The sequence below is a fragment of the Ovis canadensis genome, chromosome 14 (assembly GCF_042477335.2).
Source record: "Ovis canadensis isolate MfBH-ARS-UI-01 breed Bighorn chromosome 14, ARS-UI_OviCan_v2, whole genome shotgun sequence".
NCBI lineage: Eukaryota > Metazoa > Chordata > Mammalia > Artiodactyla > Bovidae > Ovis > Ovis canadensis.
Genome location: NC_091258.1, coordinates 52,729,760 through 52,756,386, shown reverse-complemented (window position 1 = coordinate 52,756,386; position 26,627 = coordinate 52,729,760). Strand labels below are relative to the sequence as shown.

General features: G+C 41.6%; 1 protein-coding gene across 11 annotated transcripts; it reads right to left on the bottom strand.

Moving 5' to 3' along the window:
* Window positions 1-1,114: 1,114 nt before the first annotated feature.
* Window positions 1,115-26,627, bottom strand: ZNF23 (zinc finger protein 23). 11 transcript variants are annotated; one of them, XM_069548955.1, is made up of 8 exons: window positions 26,582-26,627; window positions 25,486-25,604; window positions 15,650-15,811; window positions 15,153-15,269; window positions 10,183-10,247; window positions 6,310-6,436; window positions 5,534-5,647; window positions 1,115-3,583 (listed from the first exon to the last, which is right to left on the bottom strand). In XM_069548955.1, the coding sequence occupies exons 5-8, from the start codon at window positions 10,213-10,215 to the stop codon at window positions 1,785-1,787; spliced, it is 2,073 nt and encodes a 690-aa protein (XP_069405056.1). In that variant the 5' UTR covers window positions 10,216-10,247; window positions 15,153-15,269; window positions 15,650-15,811; window positions 25,486-25,604; window positions 26,582-26,627; the 3' UTR covers window positions 1,115-1,784. The 11 variants fall into 11 exon arrangements, with proteins under 11 accessions (XP_069405056.1, XP_069405062.1, XP_069405064.1 ...); XM_069548961.1 differs by lacking the exons at window positions 25,486-25,604; window positions 26,582-26,627 and adding an exon at window positions 9,349-9,598 and having other exon boundaries at window positions 6,310-6,486; window positions 15,650-17,135; XM_069548963.1 differs by lacking the exons at window positions 25,486-25,604; window positions 26,582-26,627 and adding an exon at window positions 9,349-9,598 and having other exon boundaries at window positions 15,650-17,135.

Below are 26,627 nucleotides of genomic sequence, written 5' to 3'. Positions count from 1 at the left end.
TCATGAGACTGCAGTTATCTGCTTTCTTCACCCTTGTATCCTTGGGATCTAAGCAGGGGAACTGCCATGGATAGTAACAAAGCTACAGCGGAGAAAACTCTCAGGAGCCGTCTGGGTGAAATGGGCCTTACACCCTAGGTCCAGCCCCAACCCTGCAGATCAATAGCCTTGAGACCCAGAGGCCAAGTTCACACAGGATTTGGGGGCAGATCTGGAAGATAGGTTCCGTCCTCAGTGATTCTCAGCCTTCCTAGAGTCCCTGCCTTGGTCCTGCCACAGCAGAGACAGTGCTAAGACTCCACCTGGAGCCAGGACTGCAGGACTTCCTGTCCCCATCTCCCCTGTTACATCCAGAGACCAGCTGGAGAATATTCATGACCTAGGAGGGGTGGGGTGAGCCACAGCCTTCTACCCTCTTCCCTCACCTGGGTAAGGGGACACATTAGCTAGCCACTGATTTGCTGTGTGACCAGGGGCAGTGCCATCTGTCTCTGGTTTTCAGTGTTTCTGTAAATAAATGAAGAACTTTGTTCCTATGGCCTGGGGCACTTCTGGGTCTGTGTGGTCTAGAACTGCCCAGAGGAGTAGGCCAAGATGATTGGGTGAAGGACTATGCTCTCCTGTGTCTGGGGGGCCTCCAGGGTCTGCCTCCACCCATGTGCAGCTTCCAGAAGCTGGAGTTGGGTGGGGAGGGGGCACTTACACAGTGGTCCTGGACATTCTGCTGAGGTGCTACACCATGTCATTAGCTTTCTGGCAGGAGTGGTTTCTCTGAGGTACACAAAACAGTACTCCCAGAAAACATAGGTCTTCTAAGCTACAGAGAGTGCAGGAGCAGGTATGGGTTTGAATGGGGTGCTGTGGGGTATACTGTGTGTCTGAGAGTCTGTGTTCATCTTGATGTGGGACAGAGGTTTGAGGGCTTACTATGTGTGGCTGTATGCTTTTAATTTTTACTCCTTAGAGTACTCCTTAGACTGAACATCTTCGCCACTTTTATATCTTTTTTTAAAAGCTGCTTGCTATTGTTGTTTGCTGGGTTTTAGAATTTCTCTTAACTGTAAGATCTCTTTGTATATTACGTACTACATGTTAATAACACAAATTTTACAAATTTATTTCCACTTTTGGTGCTTTATCTTTTATTTGGAGTTATTCAAAACAAAAGCATAAAGATTCAATTTTGAAAAGTCAATTTATCAGTATTTTCCCTCATGGTTGGTTTCTAGCTTTCATCTGATGCTTAGAAAGGTTTTCTCCATTGCATGAAAATAAAAAGATTTATTCATATTTTTCCCTTAAGGAAAGCTTTATTGTTATACCTCTTTACAAACTGATACATGCTTGTTGTCAAAAATTAAAGGGCAATAAATTAATTTAGGTAAGTAGTTAAAGAGTTTTTCTATCTAAGAAGGAAGTATTGCTCTCTTCCACTTTACTTCCCTTCTGTGGCCCTCAGTGAAGATCTGTAATGTCTCCACATAAGTCCTACATAATACGTTTATACCCAGAAAATTGACTCTTCTTGATGCTATTGGGAATGGAATATTTTCCTTCATTATATTTTCTATTGGTTGTTGGTATAAACCAAACTATTTATTTTTGGATGTTATTTGAAAACTGGTCATCATTCTTGATTTAAAATTGAGTAAAATGAAAAAGATTTGTTTCCCTATGAAGACTCGGCCATATTAATTTCCCTTTCAGGGTTTTCCACCACGGTGAATCTGAGGACACTTGATCCAGTTCAGCATTAATGCTGACAATTTTCTACATCCCTTTCATTAAGACTTTTCTTTACTGTGGATGCTCTGATGCTGACTAAGTTGGAAGCTAAACCTGAAGGCTTTCCCACACACATTACACACAAAGGGTTTCTTCCAAGTATGTACCGTCTGATGTATAATACAGTCAGAACTATAGCTGAAGCCTTTGCCACACTCCACACATCTGAAGGGTTTCTCTCCAGTGTGGCTTCTTTGATGCCGAATTAAATGAGCATTAACATGGAAGGCTTTTCCACACTCCTTACACTGAAAGGGTTTCTCTCCAGTATGGATTCTCTGATGCACAATATAGTCAGAACTACAGCTGAATGCTTTCTCACATTCCATACATTTGAAAGGTTTCTCCCCAGTGTGTATTCTCTGATGCCTAGTTAGTTTGGCATTGATGCTAAAGGCTTTCCCACATTCCTTACATTGGTAGGGCTTTTCTCCAGTGTGGATTCGGTGATGATCAAGTAGGTTTCTTTTAGAAGTAAAGCATTTCCCACACTCATTACATTCAAAGGGTTTCTCCCCAGTGTGAATCCTCTGATGCTGCATTAACTTTGCATTAACGTTGAAGGCCTTTCCACACTCATTACACTCATAGGGCTTCTCCCCGGTGTGGATTCTCAGATGCTGCCGAAGCTGGGAGTTACACCTGAAGGTTTTGCCACATTCTTTACACTCATAGGGTTTCTCACCCGTGTGGATTCTCTGGTGCTGGATTAATTTCCCTTTGACGCCAAAGGCTTTTCCACATTCAGTACACTCATAGGGTTTCTCCCCTGTGTGAATTCTTTGATGCTGAATGAGTTTTGCATTACTACTAAAGGCCTTTCCACACTCCTTACACTGAAAGGGCCTCTCTCCAGTGTGGGTGCTCTGATGCTGCCTAAGCTGGGAACTGCACCTGAAGCCTCTCCCACACTCAGTACATTCATAAGGTTTCTCTCCAGTGTGGATCCGCTGATGTTGAATTAATTTTGCATTAACATTGAAAGCTCTCCCACAGTCATTACACTCATAAGGTTTCTCTCCAGTGTGGATTCTCTGATGTATGATATACGCAGAACTGCAGCTAAAGCTGCTCCCACAGTCCTTGCACTGATAGGGCCTCTCTCCTGTATGGATTCTCTGATGCCTACTGAGACTCCCGTTAACACTGAAGGCTTTTCCACACACCTTACACTGATAGGGCTTCTCCCCACTGTGGATTGTCTGATGTGTAATATAATGGGAACTGTAACTGAAGCTTTTACCACACTCTACACATTTGAAGGGCTTCTCCCCACTGTGAAGTCTTTGATGCCAAATTAATTTTGCACTGATGCTAAAGGCTTTGCCACACTCCTTATACTGATGGGGCTTCTCTCCAGTGTAGCTATCTTGACCCTGATTAAGTTGAGAATTATAGCTAAAGTTTTCCATTAATTCTTCACATTTAAAAGGTCTTTCCCCAGAATTAATTATTTCCTGTTGAGTAAGTTTTGTGTCAAAGCTGAAGGCTTTCTCCCGTCCTGTACACTCAGGGGGCTGCTCTCCAGTGGAGATGGTATGACACTGATTCAAATTTGGACTCTGACTAAAGAAACACTCCTCCATTGGGCTAGTACTGTCTTTCACCATCCCGTCAATGACATTGCTGTTTTCTTTCTTCACACTTCCTACTGAGTGGACCTCCTGCTTTTTCTCTAGGATATAGGTTTCTGAAAAGTCTGTTTCCTGAAAAGAGTTCCTCTGAAGTTCATGTGATATATTATATTTTTCTTCATACATTTCTTCTGTCAAATTATTGTCAGTCTGGATATCAATATCTAATATAAAAAACAAAACATAAAATATCATGTAAGAACCATGTTTAAAAAAAGAAAAAGAACTGTGACAGAATACATGATCAAAGTAATCGAGAGCGCTCTTTAAAATCACCAGATTGGGCCAAAGAATCTAAAACTGGAATAATATATACTTATTTAAAAAAATGAAATAAACCCATGTGTGCTGATGTGAAAAGATGTCAGATACATTGTTTACTGGAAAAACAACTTGAGATATGGTATGTAAAATATCTTCCATTTGTGTACAGAAAGTGAAAAGGGCCAACATACGTCAATTTGAATATGGCTAGAAATCTCCTGCAAGAATACACAAGACACTGAACAAACTGGCACAGGAATTTTGGGAAACTTCCCCACTGCTTCCACTTATGCACTTTTTGTACTGTTTTGAGCATGTGCAAATATTACAAATAGTAAAGTAATGATTTTTAAAGATCACCAGTCTCTAAACCAATAGCCAATAACAAGAAGGTTAAGAATAACAGCAGTGGGACAAGATTCTAGGTCTTATCTGCCAGATCAACATTCCTTCTATCACATCATATTTTACTACACTTTGCAGTTTCTGTTAATAAAAATAGAAACTGCTTAAGAAGGAAAAGGCACAGAATCCAACATGTGGCAACAAGGGATGGCAAGTATTGACAGCACTAGGAAGCAAATGGGACTCAAGAGTCTTCTCCAACACCACAGTTCAAAAGCATCAATTCTTCGGCACTCAGCCTTCTTCACAGTCCAACTCTCACATCCATACATGACCACAGGAAAAACCATAGCCTTGACTAGACGGACCTTAGTTGGCAAGGTAATGTCTCTGCTTTTGAATATACTATCTAGGTTGGTCATAACTTTTCTTCCAAGGAATAAGCGTCTTTTAATTTCATGGCTGCAATCACCATCTGCAGTGATTTTAGAGCTCCCCAAAATAAAGTCTGACACTGTTTCCACTGTTTCCCCATCTATTTCCCATGAAGTGATGGGACTGGATGCCATGATCTTCATTTTCTGAATGTTGAGCTTTAGGCCAACTTTTTCACTCTCCTCTTTTACTTTCATCAAGAGGCTTTTTAGTTCCTCTTCACTTTCTGCCATAAGGGTGGTGTCATCTGCATATCTGAGGTTATAGATATTTCTCCTGGCAATCTTGATTCCAGCTTGTGTTTCTTCCAGTCCAGAGTTTCTCATGATGTTCTCTGCATATAAGTTAAGTAAGCAGGGTGACAATATACAGCCTTGACGTATTCCTTTTCCTATTTGGAACCAGTCTGTTGTTCCGTTTCCAGTTCTAACTGCTGCTTCCTGACCTGCATACAGATTTCTCAAGAGGCATGTCAGGTGGTCTGGTATTCCCATCTCTTTCAGAATTTTCCACAATTTATTGTGATCCACACAGTCAAAGGCTTTGGCATAGTCAACAGAGAAGAAATAGATGTTTTCCTGGAACTCTCTTGCTTTTTCCATGATCCAGCGGATTTAGAGAAGACAAATAACAGACCTGCTCAAAGTCACACAACTATGAAGTAGCACAGTTAGGACTGGATCTGAGAAAGTCTACTCCAAAGCCTAGGTTAAAAGACTTAATTCTGTATCCTTCATATTAAGTGGATAGTGCATAGAAAATAGCAAGGACCCAAAGAAGTACTGAATCCATTCCTTTTGTTTCAGAAAGATAGAATAACAAAATTAGGATTGAAAAGAATTAGAATGAAGCATTCGAAAAAAGATCTGTTCTTGGAATTATAAAGAAATAGCAAACTACAAAAACAGAAAGGTCTCAAATGTTCCTATCTCTAGAAATCAAAATTTATTTAAATGTTACTCTGTACACGTGGCCAAGAAACATGGCATGCTTCTATGTTGCTAAAGTTGACTTTCTTCCTAAAGGGTTAAACTACTTTCCAGCATAAGGGCAATGTGTGCCTCCCTTACCAGTCCAGAGGCCCTGGGGGCCCGTGCCTGCTCCAGAGGCCAGTGAAGATGGGCCCTCCAGTTCACCTCCTCCCTCCAGTTGTGAGATCACAGCAGGTTTGAGAAGGGGAAATCCTGTTTCAGGGAAAGGAAAAAGGAAAGGCAGATGAATAATCTCCCACAGCTGATTTCCTAAACCTCTTCTCAGATTGTGTCAGTAATGGGGAGAGAAAGAACGAGCCCTAGGGGGGTCCTGTGCCTAAGAACTATGGGAAAGGGGGTGGGGTGGGTGGGTAGGAAGTGTATGTGTAGGGTGGGGTGGGAGGCAGAAGCTTGAGAAGATGTGGGAGGATTTGGGCAGGGCCAGACTGAGACACTTCATGCAGGGCAAATAGAGACATTCTGCCTAAAGGGACAGATACCATTTTTTGACCATGGCCTAAATAATATTCCAAGTACACTGAGATTCCTAGAAAGACTCAAGAGATGCAGGTTGGGTGAGGGGGAACCTGAAGGTAATACCACAGAACAGGAAGTTACTTTTTTTCCTCTCTGTATTCAGAACAGCCTATAGGGTGAATCAAGAGTGCATGCCAGTCCCAGCAGAGTCCTATATTGGCCCCAAAAGGGCTTAGGGTCCATCCTTCCCAGCAACCCCTGGGTCTAGGGGATTAGGAATCAGCTCCTGGGTTCCTACTCTGTAAAGGATTACCAGAAGCCCCCTTGCAACCAGTAAAGGGAAAGGAAGCCAGGAAACCCTAATAAGCAGTCTGAGCCCCGGGGGAGAAAGTGCTTACCCAGGGAAGCCACATTCCCATAATTCTCCAGCATCACATCCCTGTACAGGGCCCTCTGTGCAGTGGACAGGCCATCCCACTCCGTCTGGGTGAAGTACACAGCCACATCCTCGAAGGTCACCGACTTCTGAAACAACAGGTTCCTGCTGCCCTACGGCCAATTCCATGGCTCATGCCCTAGGTGAGGGGCAGAGGGCAGTATGAGGGCTTGAGGAGGCGCTTGTGGAGAGCACAGAGGTAACAGGGGAAAATATTTACAAAATATACCTGGAATGTAAGGCATGGCATATCTGGCTCACAGCAGAGAAACCTCATGCCATATTTCATACTTACAAAAGATGACATTAAGTTGAAATGAGAAAATAAATTCACATGGCTGAGTTCTCCTAATGCAATTGCTTTCTTTCAGTTAAGCTACCACACCCCTCACTGGCTGAAGCAGCACTGGACCCACCCATAGGCTTCGCACTCCTGGCCTTGAGGTCTTGCCTTCTGCGCCCAGCTTACTGCACCTTGCCCTCACCCTCAAGCCAGCTCCAAAGCATATCCATGGCTTCTATCACATCCACCCCCACCTGCCACAGATTTCTATCATGCTCCCTCTATGAGAGGATGCACAGCCTCTGCTCCAGCACCTCCAGCAGAGGAAGCTCAGTGCTGCCCAGATCAGCTGGGCAGCATCAGGGTGGAGAGTAGGGTAAGAGGAGGCTGCCCATTCTGCTTCCAAATGGGTTTCACTGAAAGCCTGTTTTCTGTTACCCTCTCCCATTCAAGCCTCATCTTGTCCAACTTCACCCAAGACTTCACTGTCTCTCCAAGGTTTGGGAAAGAAGAAAGGTCACCATCTTTTCAGTTACTCCTCTGTATCACTCCACACTCAGCACAGACTCCTTCCTCAGCCTTCTGAAACACCTTTGGGACACAGCGGCAGCGATCTGCCTCTCAACTATTCTCTACCAGGATCTGTCTTATTCAATTGTACATGGATCACTCAGTCCTGACTACAGCGCTGGGAGATAGGCACTGTGTTGTGTTCATTCTGCCACAAGAGAAACAAAAGGCAAAGAGGATCGAAGTGACATGTCCACAGTCACCCAGGCATTGCATGACTCTTTACTGTTCAGCCCTGTGTCACATGTGGGACCATAATGTAGTCAGATTTCTTACGGCTATATAGGGAATAGTTTTGAGGGGAGATTTGAAAGCAGAGTGACCACTTCAGAAAAAGACCCATCAGTCTAGGTGATGTAGGCTTCTTTAAGACAAGTGGTTGCTAAAGAGGAGGATGCTTAACATAATTCAGGTAATGCTTAACATAAAAATCTCTAGGACAGTGAGTCAAAGGATTGGGGTGGGGTAAAGGAGGGAGGATCCAGGAATGAATCACCAGGTTTCTTTTTTATGCGGATTATGGGGGGAGACACCAGCTGAGATTTGAATTCAGGAGGAAGCACCGGTTGTCGGATAAAGTGGGTGGTGGCTGGTGTTGAGGGCATTTCATTTTGTACTGGGAAGTTATTTGACTTATCCAGGTCACACAGTGAGTGACTCACAGAAATGCTCACAGATTGGGCTAGAATGGTTGATGGGTTGGCTGCTACTGCTAAGTCGCTTCAGTTGTGTCCGACTCTGTGCAACCCCACAGACGGCAGCCCACCAGGCTCTCCCGTCCCTCGGATTCTCCAGGCAAGAAAGAGAATAGTTGAGAGGCAGATTGTCGCTGGTGTGCCCCAACGGTGTTTCAGAAGGCTGAGGAAGGAGTCTGTGCTGAGTGTGGAGTGATACAGAGGAGTAACTGAAAAGATGGTGAACTTTCTTCTCTCCCAAACCTCCTTGGAGAGACAGTGAAGTCTTGGGTGAAGTTGGACAAGATGAGGCTTGAATGGGAGAGGGTAACAGAAAACAGGCTTTCAGTGAAACCCATTTGGAAGCAGAATGGGCAGCCTCCTCTTACCCTACTCTCCACCCCGATGCTGCCCAGCTGATCTCGGCAGCACTGAGCTTCCTCTGCTGGAGGTGCTGGAGCAGAGGCTGTGCATCCTCTCATAGAGGGAGCATGATAGAAATCTGTGGCAGGTGGGGGTGGATGTGATAGAAGCCATGGATATGCTTTGGAGCTGGCTTGAGGGTGAGGGCAAGGTGCAGTAAGCTGGGCGCAGAAGGCAAGACCTCAAGGCCAGGAGTGCAAAGCCTATAGGTGCGTCCAAAATGGCAACCCACTCCAGTGTTCTTACCTGGAGAATCTCAGGGAAGGGGGAGCCTGGTGGGCTGCCGTCTACGGGGTCGCACAGAGTCGGACACAACTGAAGCGACTTAGCAGTAGCAGCCAACCCATCAATTCTAGTCCAATCTGTGAGCATTTCTGTGAGTCACTCACTGTGTGACCTGGATAAGTCAAATAACTTCCCAGTACAAAATGAAATGCCCTCAACACCAGCCACCACCCACTTTATCCGACAACCGGTGCTTCCTCCTGAATTCAAATCTCAGCTGGTGTCTCCCCCCATAATCCGCATAAAAAAGAAACCTGGTGATTCATTCCTGGATCCTCCCTCCTTTACCCCACCCCAATCCTTTGACTCACTGTCCTAGAGATTTTTATGTTAAGCATTACCTGAATTATGTTAAGCATCCTCCTCTTTAGCAACCACTTGTCTTAAAGAAGCCTACATCACCTAGACTGATGGGTCTTTTTCTGAAGTGGTCACTCTGCTTTCAAATCTCCCCTCAAAACTATTCCCTATATAGCCGTAAGAAATCTGACTACATTATGGTCCCACATGTGACACAGGGCTGAACAGTAAAGAGTCATGCAATGCCTGGGTGACTGTGGACATGTCACTTCGATCCTCTTTGCCTTTTGTTTCTCTTGTGGCAGAATGAACACAACACAGTGCCTATCTCCCAGCGCTGTAGTCAGGACTGAGTGATCCATGTAAAGTGCTTAGTATGGTGGCTGCAGTATAGTAAGCTTCAAATGGTATAACTAGAGTCACTGTGACTATGACTATTCCCAAATTATGCAAAGAGGTGACTCACTGGAAAAGACCCTGATGCTGGGAGGAAATGGGGGCAGGAGGAAAAGGGGACGACAGAGGATGAAATGGCTGGATGGCATCACCGCCTCGATGCACATGAGTTTGGGTGAACTCCTGAAGTCGGTGATAGACAGGAAGACCTGGTGTGCTGCGATTCATGAGGTTGCAAAGAGTCAGACACAACTGAGCGACTGAACTGAACTGACAGTCCATGGAGGTCCATGGATGAGCATCAAGAGGCCATGAAATCCCTGAAATTGTATGGAAAATTCTGTTTGCTTGTTATTCTGGGGGAGAGTACCCACAGCTCTTAACAGAGAACTAAACTTTGACCACTGCACCCCAAACCCTGAAAGCCTCTCCAGGACACAGTGAGACATCCCACCCCACAGTACATCCTTTCTTTTTTCCTTCACTTGACCCCACTCTCATCTTCTGCTTGCCCTGGAATTATAGGCATAACCACCTTTATGTGGATCTGGTCCTGCTATCCCTCTTTATCTAGATTCCCCTTCCTGGAATCCTAGTCCTCTGCTATTTTCCTCCATTCACAGGCAGCTTCCACTTCTCTTATTCACCAGAGCCCTCTGCTGGTAGAGCAAGACAAACCACTATGCAGAACACTATACCTCTGCCTTCCCCTCACTCGTGTCCTTCCTTTCCTGGTCTCTGGACCCCATCCCTCCACATCACCCATCTTTCCACAAGCTCCAGCCCAGCAGGCAGAAGCATGGAGGGCCCCTCCAGCTTTCACAGCAAGGCTCACCAGCTTCCCTTCTCAGTTTTCTTCAATGTGAAACTGCTCAGAGGAAGAGATGAAGGACCCACAGCTCACCTGGGGCCAGGATGTCAGAAGCATGGCTGCCATCACCTGATCTCCCTCTCAGAGGAGGACTGGAGCTGAGGGAAAACAGGGGAACAAGTACAAGAGAAGTCACCCCCATCAGGAACCATATAGCCCCTCACAGAAGGTTTGAGACACAGGCAGCCAGCATCCAGACAGAGGTGCGAGCAGAAGCTACCTGCCATGGTAAGAAAGGAATGATCTGTTCAATGGTTCTGTGCCCGGGGTCCTCCCAGCCATGACATCGATGCTCACTGCCAGGAACTCTGGGATTTTTACAATTCTGACATATACTGTGCACACAAAAGTGTGTACATAAAATGCAGGTAGAGCCTGAAGAATACTAAAACAAAGACTCATGTAGCAACAGTTCAGCTCAAGGGATAGAACATTCCCAAGGTCTTGGGCTTATTTGTCTTTCTCTAAAGGAGCTGCCCCTTCTATTTTACAAGAGAAGCCAAGATAGAGAGGCTGCAGCCCCCATACAGAGGCCTCAGAGTCAGGCTCCAGGTAGGCAGTTCATAGAGAAAGGTATAGCCGCTCTCTCCCATGTGCCTGTTCCCCCATACAGCTGAGAGCCCTCAGGGGTACTGATATCTCTGTACAGATCTTGGAAGTTAGGCTCCTGCCCAGCCCAGCATTACGATGAGGATGCTGGGCTGCAAGTGATACACCAGGCTGGCTCCTCATACCTTCCAGGCTTCTGATGGCAAAGAAGCCAAGGCCTCAGCTGCCTGAGAGAGGGAGTCACTATACTATCCAGGGTCCCATGGCCTAGCACTCCTTGTTCATTATATTCCAAATGAAAGGAGTGATCTGTTCAATGGTTCTGTGCCCAGGCGTCCTCCCAGCCGTGACATCGATGCTCACTGCCAGGAACTCTGGGATTTTTACAGTTCTGACATATACTGTACACACAAACATGGACTGGTTATTTCCTGATTTTTACTGATTCCAAAGTCAGTCTTGAGATGTTCTATTTTCTTAAAATATTGTCCATGTCTTCCAGAATTTTAACGAGTATAGGATTATGGGAAACACTGGCTTGTGTTTTTTTGTTTTGTTTTGTTTTTGTTTTTTCATTTTCTTCCATACCTGAAGCTTCTCTGCTTTTCCTACTTCTTTTGATATATGTGTTCTCGAGACCTTTTAGCTTTAGTTAATGTTATGGACTGAGTGTCTCCCCTCAAGATTTGAATGTTGAAGCTGTAATTTCCAATGTGACTATATTTGGAGACAGGACTCATGAAGACATAATGAGGTCAAACAAGGTCATAATCTGATAGAGCCAGTGCCCTAAGAAAAGGAAGAGACTCCAGAGCTCTCTGTCTCTGCCATGTGAGGACACAAGTGAGAAGCAGCCATCTGTAATGAAAAAGAATCCTTACCAAGAATCAAATTATCTTGTACCTTGATCTTGGACTTCTAGCCTTCAAAATTAAGAGAAATCACTTTCTGTTGTTTAAGTAAACAGTGTACGGTGTTTTGTTATGGCAACCCAGGCAGACTAAAAACATTAGGCTGAATTGTGGTTTAACTATGTTAACTCTGTTTTATTTTTAAACAACCAGCTTTTTAATTTTGAACACCACTTCCTTTTCTACTTTTTAATTAAGCTCTTTTTTAAAATTAATTAATTCATTTTAATTGCAGGATAATTACAATATTGTGTTGGTTTTTGCCATATATCGACATGAATGCATGAGTGCACATGTGTCCCCCTAAGCTCTGCTTTGTAAAATTTGTTTCTCTAGCTCTGTAAGAGATACCTTATGCACCTTACCAAATCCTCTTGTCCACTCTTAGTCCAGTTCCAGAGGCTTTGACCAGCTTTGCACAAGTACAACCTAGCAATGCTTCCTCAAAGGTCTATACCACACATGGTTGTGGCTCCTGCCCTGGGGCTTCTCTGCCCTGTGTAGGACATCTGCACACATCCACTGGGTCTTGAAGGACAGGGGAGTTAAAGTCTGTGATGCCACCCTTGACCAACAGCAGATAGAGGTCAGTGGATAAACACTTTCCCCTTTAGTCTCCCAGGTGGGCAGCCATGAGACTCCAAGGCTCTTCAAAGACCCTGTAGTCAGAGCACCACTCTCCCATTGAGACCAGCCTGGCAACGCATCCTTGTGTTGGTCCCTCCTTCTCCATTTCACTCCCCTTGTCTTTACCTCTGTCCCAGGACTAAATTTCCAAATAAACAGCCCGTCCACAAGCCTCTATCCAATGTTCTGCTTTTAAGGAATGCTAAACTACAAAAGGTTCTACCAATTTTATTACATAACGTTTTCTCCATAACCCATGATTACTTTTACCTAATTGTTTACAGACCCAGTAAAGAGTGAACTCTCACAAAACTCTGAGTCCTTATATATCATGGGCAAATCCTTTCAAATCTTTGAGAAATGAATAATTCTAACACTATTTAAACAGTAACAGATACCAGCAAAATAAGTTAGTACTAGTTTATTAATGGGACATCATGACTAAGAGGGAACATCCCATGAACACAAGTAAAGTTCAATATTGGCATACAGGTTATACTTTTCACATTAATAAAGAAATAAAAACATACTCTCCATCTTAGTGGATGTCAAACATGTTTGATAAAATTCAACATTCACGCCTAAATTTTAAAACTAATACCCTAGGGAACCTCTCATATGTAGGTGATATACATACAAAATTATTCATTATCAGCAGTATTTTAGTAACAAAATAATTGGAAACACCTTACCTGTCCACTGAGAATACATGAATAAGCAGTGTTACGGAAATTAAATACATAGTCTTGTTTAGGCTTCAGAGACAAAGCACAGCAGGCCTCTGACCTTGCTTCTGACCCACCTGCACACTGCCCTGACTACTGCTGTGGGTACCAGCCACACCTGCTCTTGAGTGTCAGAAGAGAAACACAATAGACAGATAGGGAGCAGATCTTGGAAACTGTTAAGTCCCTGGAGGAGGTCTGGCCAAACACTCCCAGACTTAGCAACATTCCAAGATTTGCAGAACAAAGCAAACAGCATTGTAAAAAAAAAAATTAACATACTACCAGTGCTGCACTTTTGCTCAGATTGACAATGATATCAGTTTGCTTCCTGGATCATAAAGGAGAACCCAAACTGCAATCTTTGAAGTCTCACCCATGAAGAGGATGCCCTGCCTGGGACCTTTTCCCAATTGGGACTCCAGATGTGCTGTGACACGGGACCCAGGGCTGTTTGAGTCTGGACGTTGGTCAAAACCCAATTTGGTGATGTATCCTCTGCTGTTTCTCTTTTCTTTTAATGTTAGTATATTAAAAGTAAGCTATATAATTCTCTAATAAATATTGCTATTGTTTACTTGTATGTAACAAGGGGCTTATTTTGTTAACAAATCCTTTGACCCTGAGATGAAGTGAAGACTTTCAGCAAAACAAGCTGTCATACATTTTTACAATGGAACATCACCCAGTAGCAAAAATGAATGACTCAGCAACATATACAATCTGGATGAATTTAGGATCATAATACTGAGTTAGGCAAGTCTCAGAAGACTTGCCCAGAAGACTTACAGACACCATGACACTACCTTCATAAAACTCAAAACCAAACAGAATTAATCACATTATTTACAGAAACAAGTATACGTGATAAAATTATTTTTTAAAATAGGTAAGGGAATGATGGATTTCCCTAGTGGCTCAGTGGTAAAGAATCTGCCTGCAATGCAGGATCAGATTCGATCCCTATGTCAGGAAGATCCCTCGAAGAAGGTAATGCCAACCCACTCCAGTATTCTTGCCTGGGAAATACTATGTACAGAGAAGCCTGAAGGGCCACTGTCCTTGGGGCTGCAAAAGAGTCAGACATGACTCTTACCAACTAAACAACAACAGCAAAGGCTATGAGTAACACAAAATTCAAGAGAGTACCTCTAGGGGACAGAAAGTGGGAGCTGGAGTGGGGAGGAGCGTACAAACACATGCAGCCATACTGGCAATATTCTCCTTTTTATTGGAGTGTTTCATGGGTGCTCACATCACTACTATGCTTCAAAGATGCCATGCTAGATCAATCTTCTGAATACATGAATTACATTGAAAATATATACTTATCTATATGATATGAAATACTTTTCAACATGCAAAAGCTATTGTGCTATCTTTTGTATAAAACAAAAAGGAACTGTAAGATAATATATGTATATCTGGTGATTTGTGCAAAAAGAAATAAAAGGAAAAACCAGAAACTAAGGAGAAAAGGTGCCTCAGGTATGGATGGGAAGTCGGTGAAAGCCAACTCAGGGAATGAAAACAGGGTGGAAGGAAACCTGGGGTGTAGAAGTAGAAGGGGTGACAGGAAATGGCACCTCACTGAGTGTGTCTTTTTGTTCTTTCTAACCATAGTCCTGCTTTGCATATCAAAATACACACACACATATACACACATACATATATATATATAAAAAAATCAGCGAGCCAGGATGGAATGGGGGTGACAATCTCCAAAAACTATAAACAGCAGCAAGTGAGCCTAACCATACCACAACATTACTGCATTGAAGCAGTAATGGGAAGTGATGGCTCTGAAAAATAATATTTTAACTAAATACTGTAAGGCTAAAAAGACCTGTACCCAAAGCCTTCTTGAGGTTGTATGATTTTTAAATTTATTTCCATTCTTCCCTATTTGGCAGTTAACACCTAAGACCACAAATTTTCCTTTGAACACACTACAAACCACATTCCAAAAGCTTTTCAAATATACACACACACACACACACACACACATATATATGTCTTCATTACTGCTTTACATTTTTAGTAAACTTGTTTTCCTGAGGGTATAAATGAGCAATTCAATAACTATTTTATGGGTATTCTAGGACTGAGAAAATCAGTATATTCCACATTGTAAAAATCATTCCCAGGTCATCGTCATCCCACAGCCCCAGAGATGGTGGGGCCAGGTTACCTTATGGAACTAACATCGCTCCAGAAGACTGTGCCCTCCAAAATCTGGGCTTCTTTCGCTCTCGGGTGCCCTGGAGGGGCTTGGCTTTTTCTGTTCCCCCACTGACCTCGATTCACCCTGTTAGGAAGTAAGGCACATGAAGCTTATACTTGAAACACATACAGATAAAAGCCCCTGGACTAACCCAACACGTATCTTAGGCCTCTTCACCTCTGCAAATATTCCACCCTCTGGCCGCTCCAACACAAGCTCCCAAAAGGCCAGTAGCATCTTCTCCAAAGTGCTAACTGCTCGCGGCTTCGCGGTTGTGACAATAACCCAGGCTTCGCCTTCTATCCGACGGAACGTAATCGGCTACTAAATCTAAAATAGGCGCGAAGAGGAGCGGAAGAAGCCCACAGACACGGGAGATCCACCTCAACGGAGACTGGAGCATCACAACCGCAACCAGAGGTTTTGACCAGGCACCGCCCCCGCCTCCCGCAGCCCACACTCACCTCCGAAGCTGGCCGCTCCGCGGCGCGGCCGGAAGTACGTCACCAGACCGCGGCCGAGTCTCTCTAGCAGCAGCATCTCTCCTTCTCGGATGTGCTCTGGCCCCGCCCCCTGCAGCGGAATCCCGGGTAGTCTAGCCTGACTTCTCCCGGCTGCGGATCCATCTAATAAAGAAAGCAGTGCTCCTCGAGGTGGGATAGGGAAGGCAAGAATGAGGCGAGCGGTGGACCCAAACCAGGGGCCGGCGTCGGAAATCTTTATCATAGTAAAGCTGCAGGTATAACCAGATTTGGGAGTTTCCGGACTGGACCCCTGATCACACGATGTCAAACCTAAGGCCCCCTTTTTAAAACAAATATTTCCTAATGACCACTATAAGCCCCTGTCATGAAACTCATAGGTAATAGCTTAGAAGATCATAGACAGTATAAACAACCTATTCTTTAAAAAGAAATGTTATGTAATAAAGGAGAAATAATTTATAATTTAAAGTGTATGTATTTCAGTAGGTAAATGTTTGGTAAGTCTGCTGTAGACCTAATAGTGAAATTGCTCAGTCGTGTCCAACTCTGTGGATCCCATGGATTGTAGCCTACCCAGGCTCCTCCTTCCGTGGAATTTTCCAGGTTAGAGTACTAGAGTGGGTTGCCATTTCCTTCTCCAGGGGATCTTCCCCACCCAGGGATTGAACCGAGGTCTCCCGCATTGCGGGCAGATTCTTTACCATCTGAGCGACCAGGGAAGCCCGTAGGCCTATTAAGTCCTCAGAAAACTTGCCTCTACATATAGAACATGTGGGGTCCACAGCCATAATGCTGTATCTTATATTGGTATTTCAACAAACTACAAGGTGTGATCCAAAATGGTTGATCACAGAATCTCCTGATTACACATACACAGTAGTTTCATTTCTGGAGAATCAGCTATGTCAAAACTGTGCAAAAATACACTGTGTTTATCCTGATTTAAAAAAAAGAAGCTCTAGATTCAGGTCATCTGTAAGCAGTTTTTACCTATGTGAATGTCCATCAAGATGTATGAAAGCCTGTGAAAACTTTTCATAGGCAGGTATGTGTTGTGCACTGCAGGATTTGTTACTCCTGGCTCCCAATCAACACCGCCAAATCTTGTGACAAAAATAGCCCTGTTAAACTCCAAAATGATCATTAAAATGTAATTTTTACTTTTAATTTTGTTGAATGTAAATGGCAGGTTGAGGTAGGTGGCTGTCTATATAAGCCTTATGTATGTAAATAACTCAGTGGTGTAGTTAGGCAAGTTTGGAGTTCAACTAACTTTGGGTTGGTGAATTGAGGGCAGTACATTTGTTAGGTGAGTTAGCAGAATCTTATATGCTTTGACTTATTTTGGGGATTTGGCAGGGTGATAATGGTATATAAAGTATGAGAATTAGTGGGAGGATGGTGGGGGTTTGGTTAGGCCAGCTATTTATCAGATATAAGTGTGCATGTAGATATAAGTGTGCATGTATGGTATGTGTAAAACTGCTCTGTATCCTGTGACCACTGACATAGTAACATATTATGATAGATGATGTTGGAAAATAATACTCAATTTAAGCTCAGCTACTTCTTGTACTAGGGCTTCCCTTGTAGCTCAGCTGGTAAAGAATCCGCCTGCAATGCCGGAGATCCTGGTTCAATTCCTAGGTCAGGAAGATCCACCGGAGGAGGGATAGGCTACCCACTCCAGTATTCTTGGGCTTCCCTGGTCGCTCAGCTTCCCTAGTAAAGAATCCACCTGCAATGTGGGAGACCTGGATTCAATCCCTGGATTAGGAAGATCCCATGGAGAAGGAATACTTCACTCTGGTATTCTGGCCTGGAGAATTCCATGGACTGTATATCCATGGGGTTCGCAAAGAGTTGGACAATACTGATCGACTTTCACCTTCACTCTCAAAGCTCAGCTACAAGATTCTTGACTGTGTTAAGGCTTCTGATGGCCATAGCTGAGTCCCAGCATCCCCCTCAACTTAAAAATGCCAGAAGCATGAAACGAGTGAGCATGGCTGATTAATCATTAATCTATTGAGGTGTATTACTGAAGGGGAAAGAGTGGGGGATTTTAAGTGAGATAATCTTGAAGTAAGAACCAGATGCCAGATATAGTTCATTTATAGAAATCCTCATGGTTCATTGGCCTAGTACAAGGAAAGAGGCACATCTGTGGGTAAGCTGATGATTTATCATGGCTTGATAATTATGCTCTGCCTATTAATTATGATAAGCATGATGACTGGGAATGATTAGCTTTATGTGATATGCATGATTTAAAAAATATGTCCTGTGCAATACTGATCACTTCAATTACTCCTGTGAATGTTTGTGGGGACTGGAACCTAATGTGAGTTGAAATGTTAATGTGTATGTAATATCAACAGGTTGATGTACATACTTATATATATAGGATACATAAATGATTCATGATTATACATATCATATACTATGCATGAGAAGACATATATATTTATTTACATTAGTGGAAGGGCACAAATGCACAAAGCACACCATAATATTAGTTTTTAGATGTCATTTTTAAATACTCACACAGTACTTAAAGATAGTGTAAAATGTTCCATAAGCAAGTTGTTCAGGGAATCGCTGAAGTAGAGTTCAGCTTTGGGTGTTGATGGAGGGCTGGAGCATCTTCCTTGAGTCTTAGGGAAAAATGTTATTTTCCTTTTCTGTTTTAGAAGAACAAACTAATAAATATACAAAGACTCTTCATTTTAGGAGGTTCTCTATAATAATGCTTGTTAGTGGTATAAGGACCACAATTATAGGAAAATACAGAACAGATCCTCTTTGTCAAATGATAATAAATGAGTAATCGACAGTTTGTCTTCCAATTCATGTCACTGTTAAGAGGTCCCCTACAAGTATGCTGTTAATAGATCCCCTACAAATACTTTGGCCACCTGATGCAAAGAACTAACTCATTGGAAAAGACCCTGATGCTAGGAAATATTGAAGGCAAAAAGAAAAGGGGATGACAGACGATGAGATGGTTGGATGGCAATCACCGATGAGATGGACGAGTTTGAGCAAGCTCCAGGAATTGATGATGGACAGGGAAGCCTGGCAGAGAAGGCAATAACAACCCACTCTAGTTCTCTTACCTGGAAAATCCCAAGGGCGGAGGAGCCTGGTGGGCTGCAGAGTTGGAGTTGGACATGACTGAGTGACTTCACTTTCACTTTTCACTTTCATGCATTGGAGAAGGAAATGACAACCCACTCCAGTGTTCTTGCCTGGAGAATCCCAGGGACCGGGGAGCTTGGTGGGCTGCCGTCTATGCAGTCTCAGAGTCGGACACAACTGAAGCGACTTAGCAGCAGCAGCAGCAGGGAAGCCTGGTGTGCTGCAGTCCATGGGGTGGTAAAGAGTCGGACATGACTGAGCAACTGAACTCAGGATAAACAAGTTTAAACTTGTTTAAACTCAGGATAAAGCAACAAGTACTCAGGATAAACACTGGCTAAGAGGTTATAATGTTATACTTCGTTGTTTTACTATATGAAGTATTGGGACCACTGATAAAATTAGGAATGAGAGGGTTAATGCTAGTACACCTCCTATTTGTTGTAAATGGATCACAGAATTGCATATGAAAATAAAAAATATCATTCTTATTTGATGTGAGGGAGAGCACTGAGGAGATTAGGTTGAGTATAACTCTCTGGGTACCCTAGAAGGTCAGGTGAGACTAGTATTAGTAAGATTAAGATTAGAAATAGGAACAAGGTACTCAAGGTATCTTTAATTGTGTAGTATAGTATAGATGAAATGTGATATTGTTCATTCAGGATGAGATCCATTTTGGACTATTAGAGCCTGTTTCATGAAGGAATAATAGGTGAAAAACTGCTAAAGCTGCAATAATGAAATGCTGGGCTGGATGAAGCACAAGCTGGAATCAAGATTGCTGGGAGAAATATCAATCACCTCAGATATGCAGATGACACCACCCCTATGGCAAAGAGTGAGGAAGAACTAAAGAGCCTCTTGATGAAAGTGAAAGAGGAGAGTGAAAGAGTTGGGTTAAAGCTAACATTCAGAAAATAAAGATCATGGCATCTGGTCCCATCACTTCATGGCAAATAGATGGAGAAACAGTGGAAACAGTGGCAAACTTTATTTTTTTGGGCTCCAAAATCACTGCAGATGGTGATTGCAGCCATGACTTAAAGGATGCTTGCTTCTTGGAAGAAAAGCTATGGCCAACCTAGACAGCATATTAAAAAAGCAGACATTACTTTGCCAACAAAGGTCTGTCTAGTCAATGCTGTGTTTTTTCTAGTAGTCATGTGTGGATGTGAGAGTTGGACTATAAAGAAAGCTGAATGCCGAAGAATTGATGCTTTTGAACTGTGGTGTTGGAGAAGACTCTTGAGAGTCCCTTGGACCGCAAAGAGATCCACCTTTGGATCTCTTTGCAGGACTTCAAAGGAAATCAGTCCTGAATGTTCATTGGAAAGACTGATGTTGAAGCTGAAACTCCAATACTTTGGCCACCTGATGCGTAGAGCTGACTCATTTGAAAAGACCCTGATGCTGAGAAAGATTGAAGGCAGGAGGAGAAGGGGATGACAGAGGATGAGATGGTTGGATGGCATCACCGACTCAGTAGACATGAATTTGAGTAAACTCTGGGAGTTGGTGATGGACAGGGAGGCCTGGCGTGCTGCAGTCCATGGGGTCACAAAGAGTTGGACATGACTGAGTGACTGATCTGACTGACTCAGCTATTTGATAGGGCTAGTAGATCAGTAAATGCATTGTTAACAATTTTGATTAATGGGTGGGATTTAATTAATGTTGGTCATTAGTGTTACTACAGTTGGGACACGATTTTTCAAGTCATTGGCTATGATTACATTGCATGTAAGACTAGTGATGACACACATTATATTTGCTTTAAGTATTATTTTGGTAGTTTTGTAGGTTTTTCTTCAAACCCTTCACAAATGTATTGTGGGCTTGGGTATTTTAGACTGAAAAATTCCATGGACACAGGAGCCTGGCAGGCTACAGTCCATGAAGTTGCAAAGAACCAGACACAACTGAGCATGCACTTCTATGGGTTAGTAAAGTGGTTGTGTACGGTAATAAATTTTGGTGTAGTGTTTTGTGCTTAATGATTTTTAAAATTTGTTTAAGGGGAATATATTTAATAGTTTTAAGGGGAATGTTTAATACTGTTTGGTTATACAACAGCTATGTCTACTGAGCAGTATCCTGAGGTTTGAGATTCTAATAAAACCTTCTTATGTATACTTCTTTCATGTTATGATAGAAATGCAAATTAAAACCACAAAGTGACATCCATTCACGTACAATAAATGGTCATAATCAAGAACAAACAAAGATGTTTGGCAACAATGTAGAGAAAATGGAACCTTTACACATTTTTTGTGAAAGTGTAAAATGGTGTGGACAATATGTACAATAGTTTGGCATTTCTTCAAAAAAGGTAAAATACAATTTGAGTTTGGTTTAAGAACTCCATGCCTAGGTATATGACACAAAGAACTGAAAACAATTGTTCAAACAAAAACTTATAGATGAACATTCATAGCAGCATTGTTGACATTGGCCTAATGGTAGAAATAATTCAAATAACCCATCAGTGGATGAATAGATAAGTAACATAGGGTGGGTCTATAAAGTTCCATATTATTCCGCCATACACAGAAATAGAGTAAAATGGTGCATCTGCTGTGGAAAAGAATACAGTATGGTGGTTCATCAAAAACATAAATTAATGTATGATTTGTCAGTGCCACTTCAGGATATACATCCAAAAGGTTTGAAGGATGGAGTGAAACAGATATTTGTACAACCATATTCATAGCAGCATTACACTCTCCAAAAGGTGGAAGCAGCCTGTGTCCATGATACATGAATTGATAAGCAAAATGTGATATATACACAAAGGTATATTATTTAGCCTTAAAAACTAAGGAAATTCAAACACATGCTACATCATGTATAAGCCTTAGTCATTATGCTAAGTGAAATAACTTGGGCATAAAAAATTATATGAATATTATATGATTCTACTTCTATGAAGTATTCAGAGAAGTAAAATTCAGAGACAGTAGAATGCAGCTGTCAAGGGTTAAATGGAGTTAATGTTTAATGGATGCAGTTTCACTTGGAAAAACTTAAAAAGTATGGGAGATGAATGGTGAGGACACATTTGAACAATGAAAATGTAGTGAATGTCATAGAACTATATACTTTAAATGGTTTAACTGGTTAATGTTATGTTCAATAGATTTAATCACAATGGAAAATGTGACTGAAGTATTGACACAAGTTACAACATGCATGAACACTGAAAATACCCTAGAAAGAAACCATATAGAAAAGGCCACCGAGATCATACTCGTCTTGTGTGCTTTAAATCCATCAAGGTTGTGAAAATGAAAGTCTCAAGATCACTTCCAGAAAAAGAAAACTGGATCAGAATGGAAAAAGACATTTTCATACTTTGGGACAAGTGATAGAAGTGGGCTTATAGATTGTATCAGAAGGTAAAAATCATAATGATTTCTCATACTGGGGTTATAGGGGTGTTCCCTGGGACAGTGTCCCTTTTGGGGGTAAAACACAAAGGAAATTATCATTTAAACTGGCTTATGTGGCAAATCAGTGATGACTGGGAAATGTGAAGTGAAAGTTGCTCAGTCATGTCCAAGTCTCTGCAACCCCATGGACTATACGCTCCATGGAATTCTCCAGACCAGAATACTGAAGTGGGTAGCTCTTCCCTTCTCCAGCGGATCTTCCCAACCTGGGGATAGAACCCAGGTCTCCCACATTGCAGGTGGATTCTTTACCAACTGAGCCACAAAGGAAGCCCAAGAATACTGAAGTGGGTAGCCTATCCCTGATATCCTGAGCTACCAGGGAAGCCCAGGGAATGTGAACCTACAGATAAAGAATACATTATACTGCTACTTCAAGTTTTCTATATGTTTGAAGTTAGCGGAAAGTAAATAACTTTTCAAAACAAACACGTCATCTACTTTTCTGACATGGTATTAAGACATCAAACTTCATGATAGGTGCCAAGCCCTACCCACATTCAGCTCTCCTAAAATGGTTAAGTTGATTACTCTTACAGGAACCCAAATATTATTAAGAGGTACTGTGGAAAGATTATATTAGTAGCCACTATGTCTTGGGTATTGTGGATGACTTAGAATGTGGTAGAAATAATGAGATTTTTGAATTCACAATTTTCCACATCAAACTTCCAAAATTTACAAGTAATGCATAAATTTAGTAAAGTTGTATGCTACAAAAGTAATACACAAAATTCAGTTGAGTTTTTCACACACTAATGAAGTATCAGAAAGAAAAATTAAGAAAACAATCACATTTACAACTGCATCAAAAATAAAATTTTGATGTAAATTTTGGTGTAAATTTAACCAGTGATGTGAATGAAACACTTGCACAATGATAACTGCAAGACAGTAATAAAGAAGCTGAAGAAGAAATAAACAAAAATATTCCGTGATTGAGCAATGGAAGACTGTTGTTAAAACGTTCCTCCAGCCAAAGCAGTGTACACATTCAATTCAAACACAATTAAAATGGCATTTTTCACAGAAACAGAATTAACAATTCTACCACGTGTGTAGAACCAAAAAAGACCTGAAAGAGCCAAAGTGATTCTAAACAAGCACAGCTGGAGTCGACTTACTCCCTGACTTCAAATTACACCACAAAGCTTCAGGAACCAAAACAGTGTGGAACTGGCACAAAAACAGGCACACCCACCAGAGGAACAGAACAGAGAACCCAGAAGTAAACTCAAGGACATACATTAGGATCAAGTCCCCTCAATAAACTGATGCCCAGGAAACTAGATACTACCCACCAAAGACAGACACTGGAAACTGTCCACACCACACACAAAATTACCTAAAAGCCACAATTTTCCACATCAAGTCCTTTTCTGGCTCCTCTGAGAATGGATCACTGCCCCCTACCCAGGAGTCAGCCACATACAGGAAGCTTCACCCCACTTTTTCTTTGCCTTTTACTCCTACAGCAGTGCCTCCCAGCAGGTCTTGAAAACACTGAACTCCTGTCTGCACATGTGAGTGTGTCCTGAGGAAACTGAACTTCTGTCTGAGTTAACTCAGCCAGGCACAGTCTGGAAGTCAAAGCCCTGGTGAATCCTGAGACAACCAAGCTCCTGTCAGCTGCATGGAATCAAGTCCTCCAGATGAACATGCAGGTACCTCAAAAGTCAGAGAGGTAGACTTGGCTCTGCCTGCTGGGAAGTGCAGGCTTCAACCACTCAAACCTGTCAGTGATGAATCCACCAGGTTTCAAAACTCAAACGGAGCCAAAAATTCCATGACAAGCCACAAATGGAAAGAAAACGAATTTCAAAACACTTACCTGATAAAGAATTTGTACTCAAATTATACGAACAACTATAGAACAAACAGCCCCATTAGAAATGGCTTTATATCTGACCAGGAGGGAGACCTACTTGGCCAATGAAGATAGTAAACAAGCATATAAAAATATGTTCAGTATCACATACCATTAGGGAATTACAAATTAAAACAATGAGGAAGTACTGTACAACTATTAAAACTGCTGAACTAAAAAAATAATAATAATAATACTACCAACTGATGCAAGTGTGAGGAACAACAAACTATCCTTCACTGCTGGTGAAATGGATATACAGCTACTTTGCAAGACATTTGGGAAGATTTTTGCAAAGCTATACAAATCTCACTGTGGAAAACAATATGGTAGTTCCTTAAAAACTTAATATATCAATTTCACTCCAGTATAAATACCCAAAATATTTGAAAGCAGAAACTGAAACAGATGTTTGTACAACCATTTCACAGCAGCATTATTCACAAGAGACAAAGGTGGAAGGAATTCAACTACCCACTGACAGATGAATGAAAAACAAGATATGGTACAAATGAATAAACACAATGGGATATGATTCAGCCTTTAAAGTACTTCTCAAACATGCCACAACGTGGATGAAGCTTGAAGTCACCACACTAAGTGAAATAAGTCAGTCACAGAAATACAAATATTGTACAATTCCACTTACACAGATATCCAGAGAAGAAAAAAATAATGTCGTTTCCAGGGGCTGAGGGCACCATGTTAATAGATAAAGAGTTTCACTTGAGAAAGATAAAGTTCTGGAATGGAGGGTGAGGATATTTGTACAACAGTATAAAGGCAGATAATGCCACAGAATTGTACACTTAAAATGTTTAAATGGTAACTGTCATGTTATATATTTTTAATCACTATAGAGAAAAGTGAATTAAGTACTGATAATTGTTACAATATGGATGAACACTGAAAACGTTCTCAGTAGAAAAAAAGCCATATAGAAAAGGCCACCCCAGATCACATGTTCATCTTGTAGGCTTTAAATCCATCAAGGTTATAAAAATAAGGAAAAATCCAAGTAATCATTCCAAAACAAGAAAACTGGATCAGAACAGAAAAAGTCATTTTCACACATTTGGACAACTGTTAAAAGTTGAAGTGTGCTTGTGGATTAAATTATAATGTGGAACCACAGAATTTCTTGATTGGAGGGTTATGTGTCATTCTGAGGAGAGAATTTCTATTGTGGGTGAAACATACTACAGTATTCTGTATGAAGTGGCAAATGTGAATACTTTTTACTGCTGTGAAATTTTGTTTGAAATTATTAGAAGGTAATTTACTTTTCAAAACAACCATGTCAGTACCATGCCAGAAAAACAGAAGACCTTAACTCTGTTATAAATGAGACTTACCTAGATCCAGTTGAACCAAAGTTGTGATATTAACTGGCCTTGTAGGGGCCACATGTTAGTAAGACATATCATAAGAAGATTACATTAGGAGTCACCATGTCTTTGGTATTATGGATGACCTGAAATACAGTAGAAACAATGGGATTTTATTTTTTTAATAATTTAAAAAATAATTTATTTGGAGGCATCGGATCTTAATTGTGGCATGTGGGATCTACTTCCTTGACCAGGGAACAAGCCTAGACTCCCTGCATTGAGAGCAGAGTTTTAGCCACTGAACCACCAGGAAAGCCCAACAGTGGGATTTTAGAATTACAATTTTCTACTTCACTCCATGTTAAAAAAAAATTGTTGGAATAAAATTCAATAAAGTTGCAAAATATAAAATTAATATATAAAAATCAGCTAAGTTTCTATGTACTAATAACGAACCACAAGAAGGATAAATTTAAAAAGCAATCCTACTTATAACTTCATAGAAAAGAAAAAAAAAATCTAGGATAATTTTAACCAAGGATATGAGACTCCTACTTGTACTTGGAAAACTATAAAGCCCTGATTTAAAAAATGAAAGAAGACACAAATAAATAGAAAAATATTCTGAGCTCATGTACTGGAAGAATTACTATTACTAAAATGTCCATTCTACCCAAAGCCATCTGTAGATTCAATGCATTCTTGATCAGATTTTCAAAGGCTTTTTTCATAAAACTAGAAATAATCATCTTAATATTTGTATGGAACCACAAAGGACTCTGAACAGCCAAAGAAATCCTGAGAAAAAAGAAAACAGCTGGGAGTCAGAAGTCTCCCTCCGACTTCAAACTATATCATGGAGCCAAGGTAACAATAACAGTGTGGAACTGTCACAAACACAGATGTGCAATAAAGGAAAAGAATACAGAGCAAGCCCAGCAAAAAAACTCACATGCAGATACTTAATTCATGAGAATAGGGCCAAGAACATACAATATGAACAGTCCCCTGAAAAAACATGGTGTTAGGAAAACTAGACATTATACACCAAGTAATTAATTAGAAAACACATGCAATGAAATGAATATAGACAAACTTTACAACTTACACCCAAACTTACCCCAAATTGTCCACAGACAAACTTAAATTAGGAAACTATAAAAATT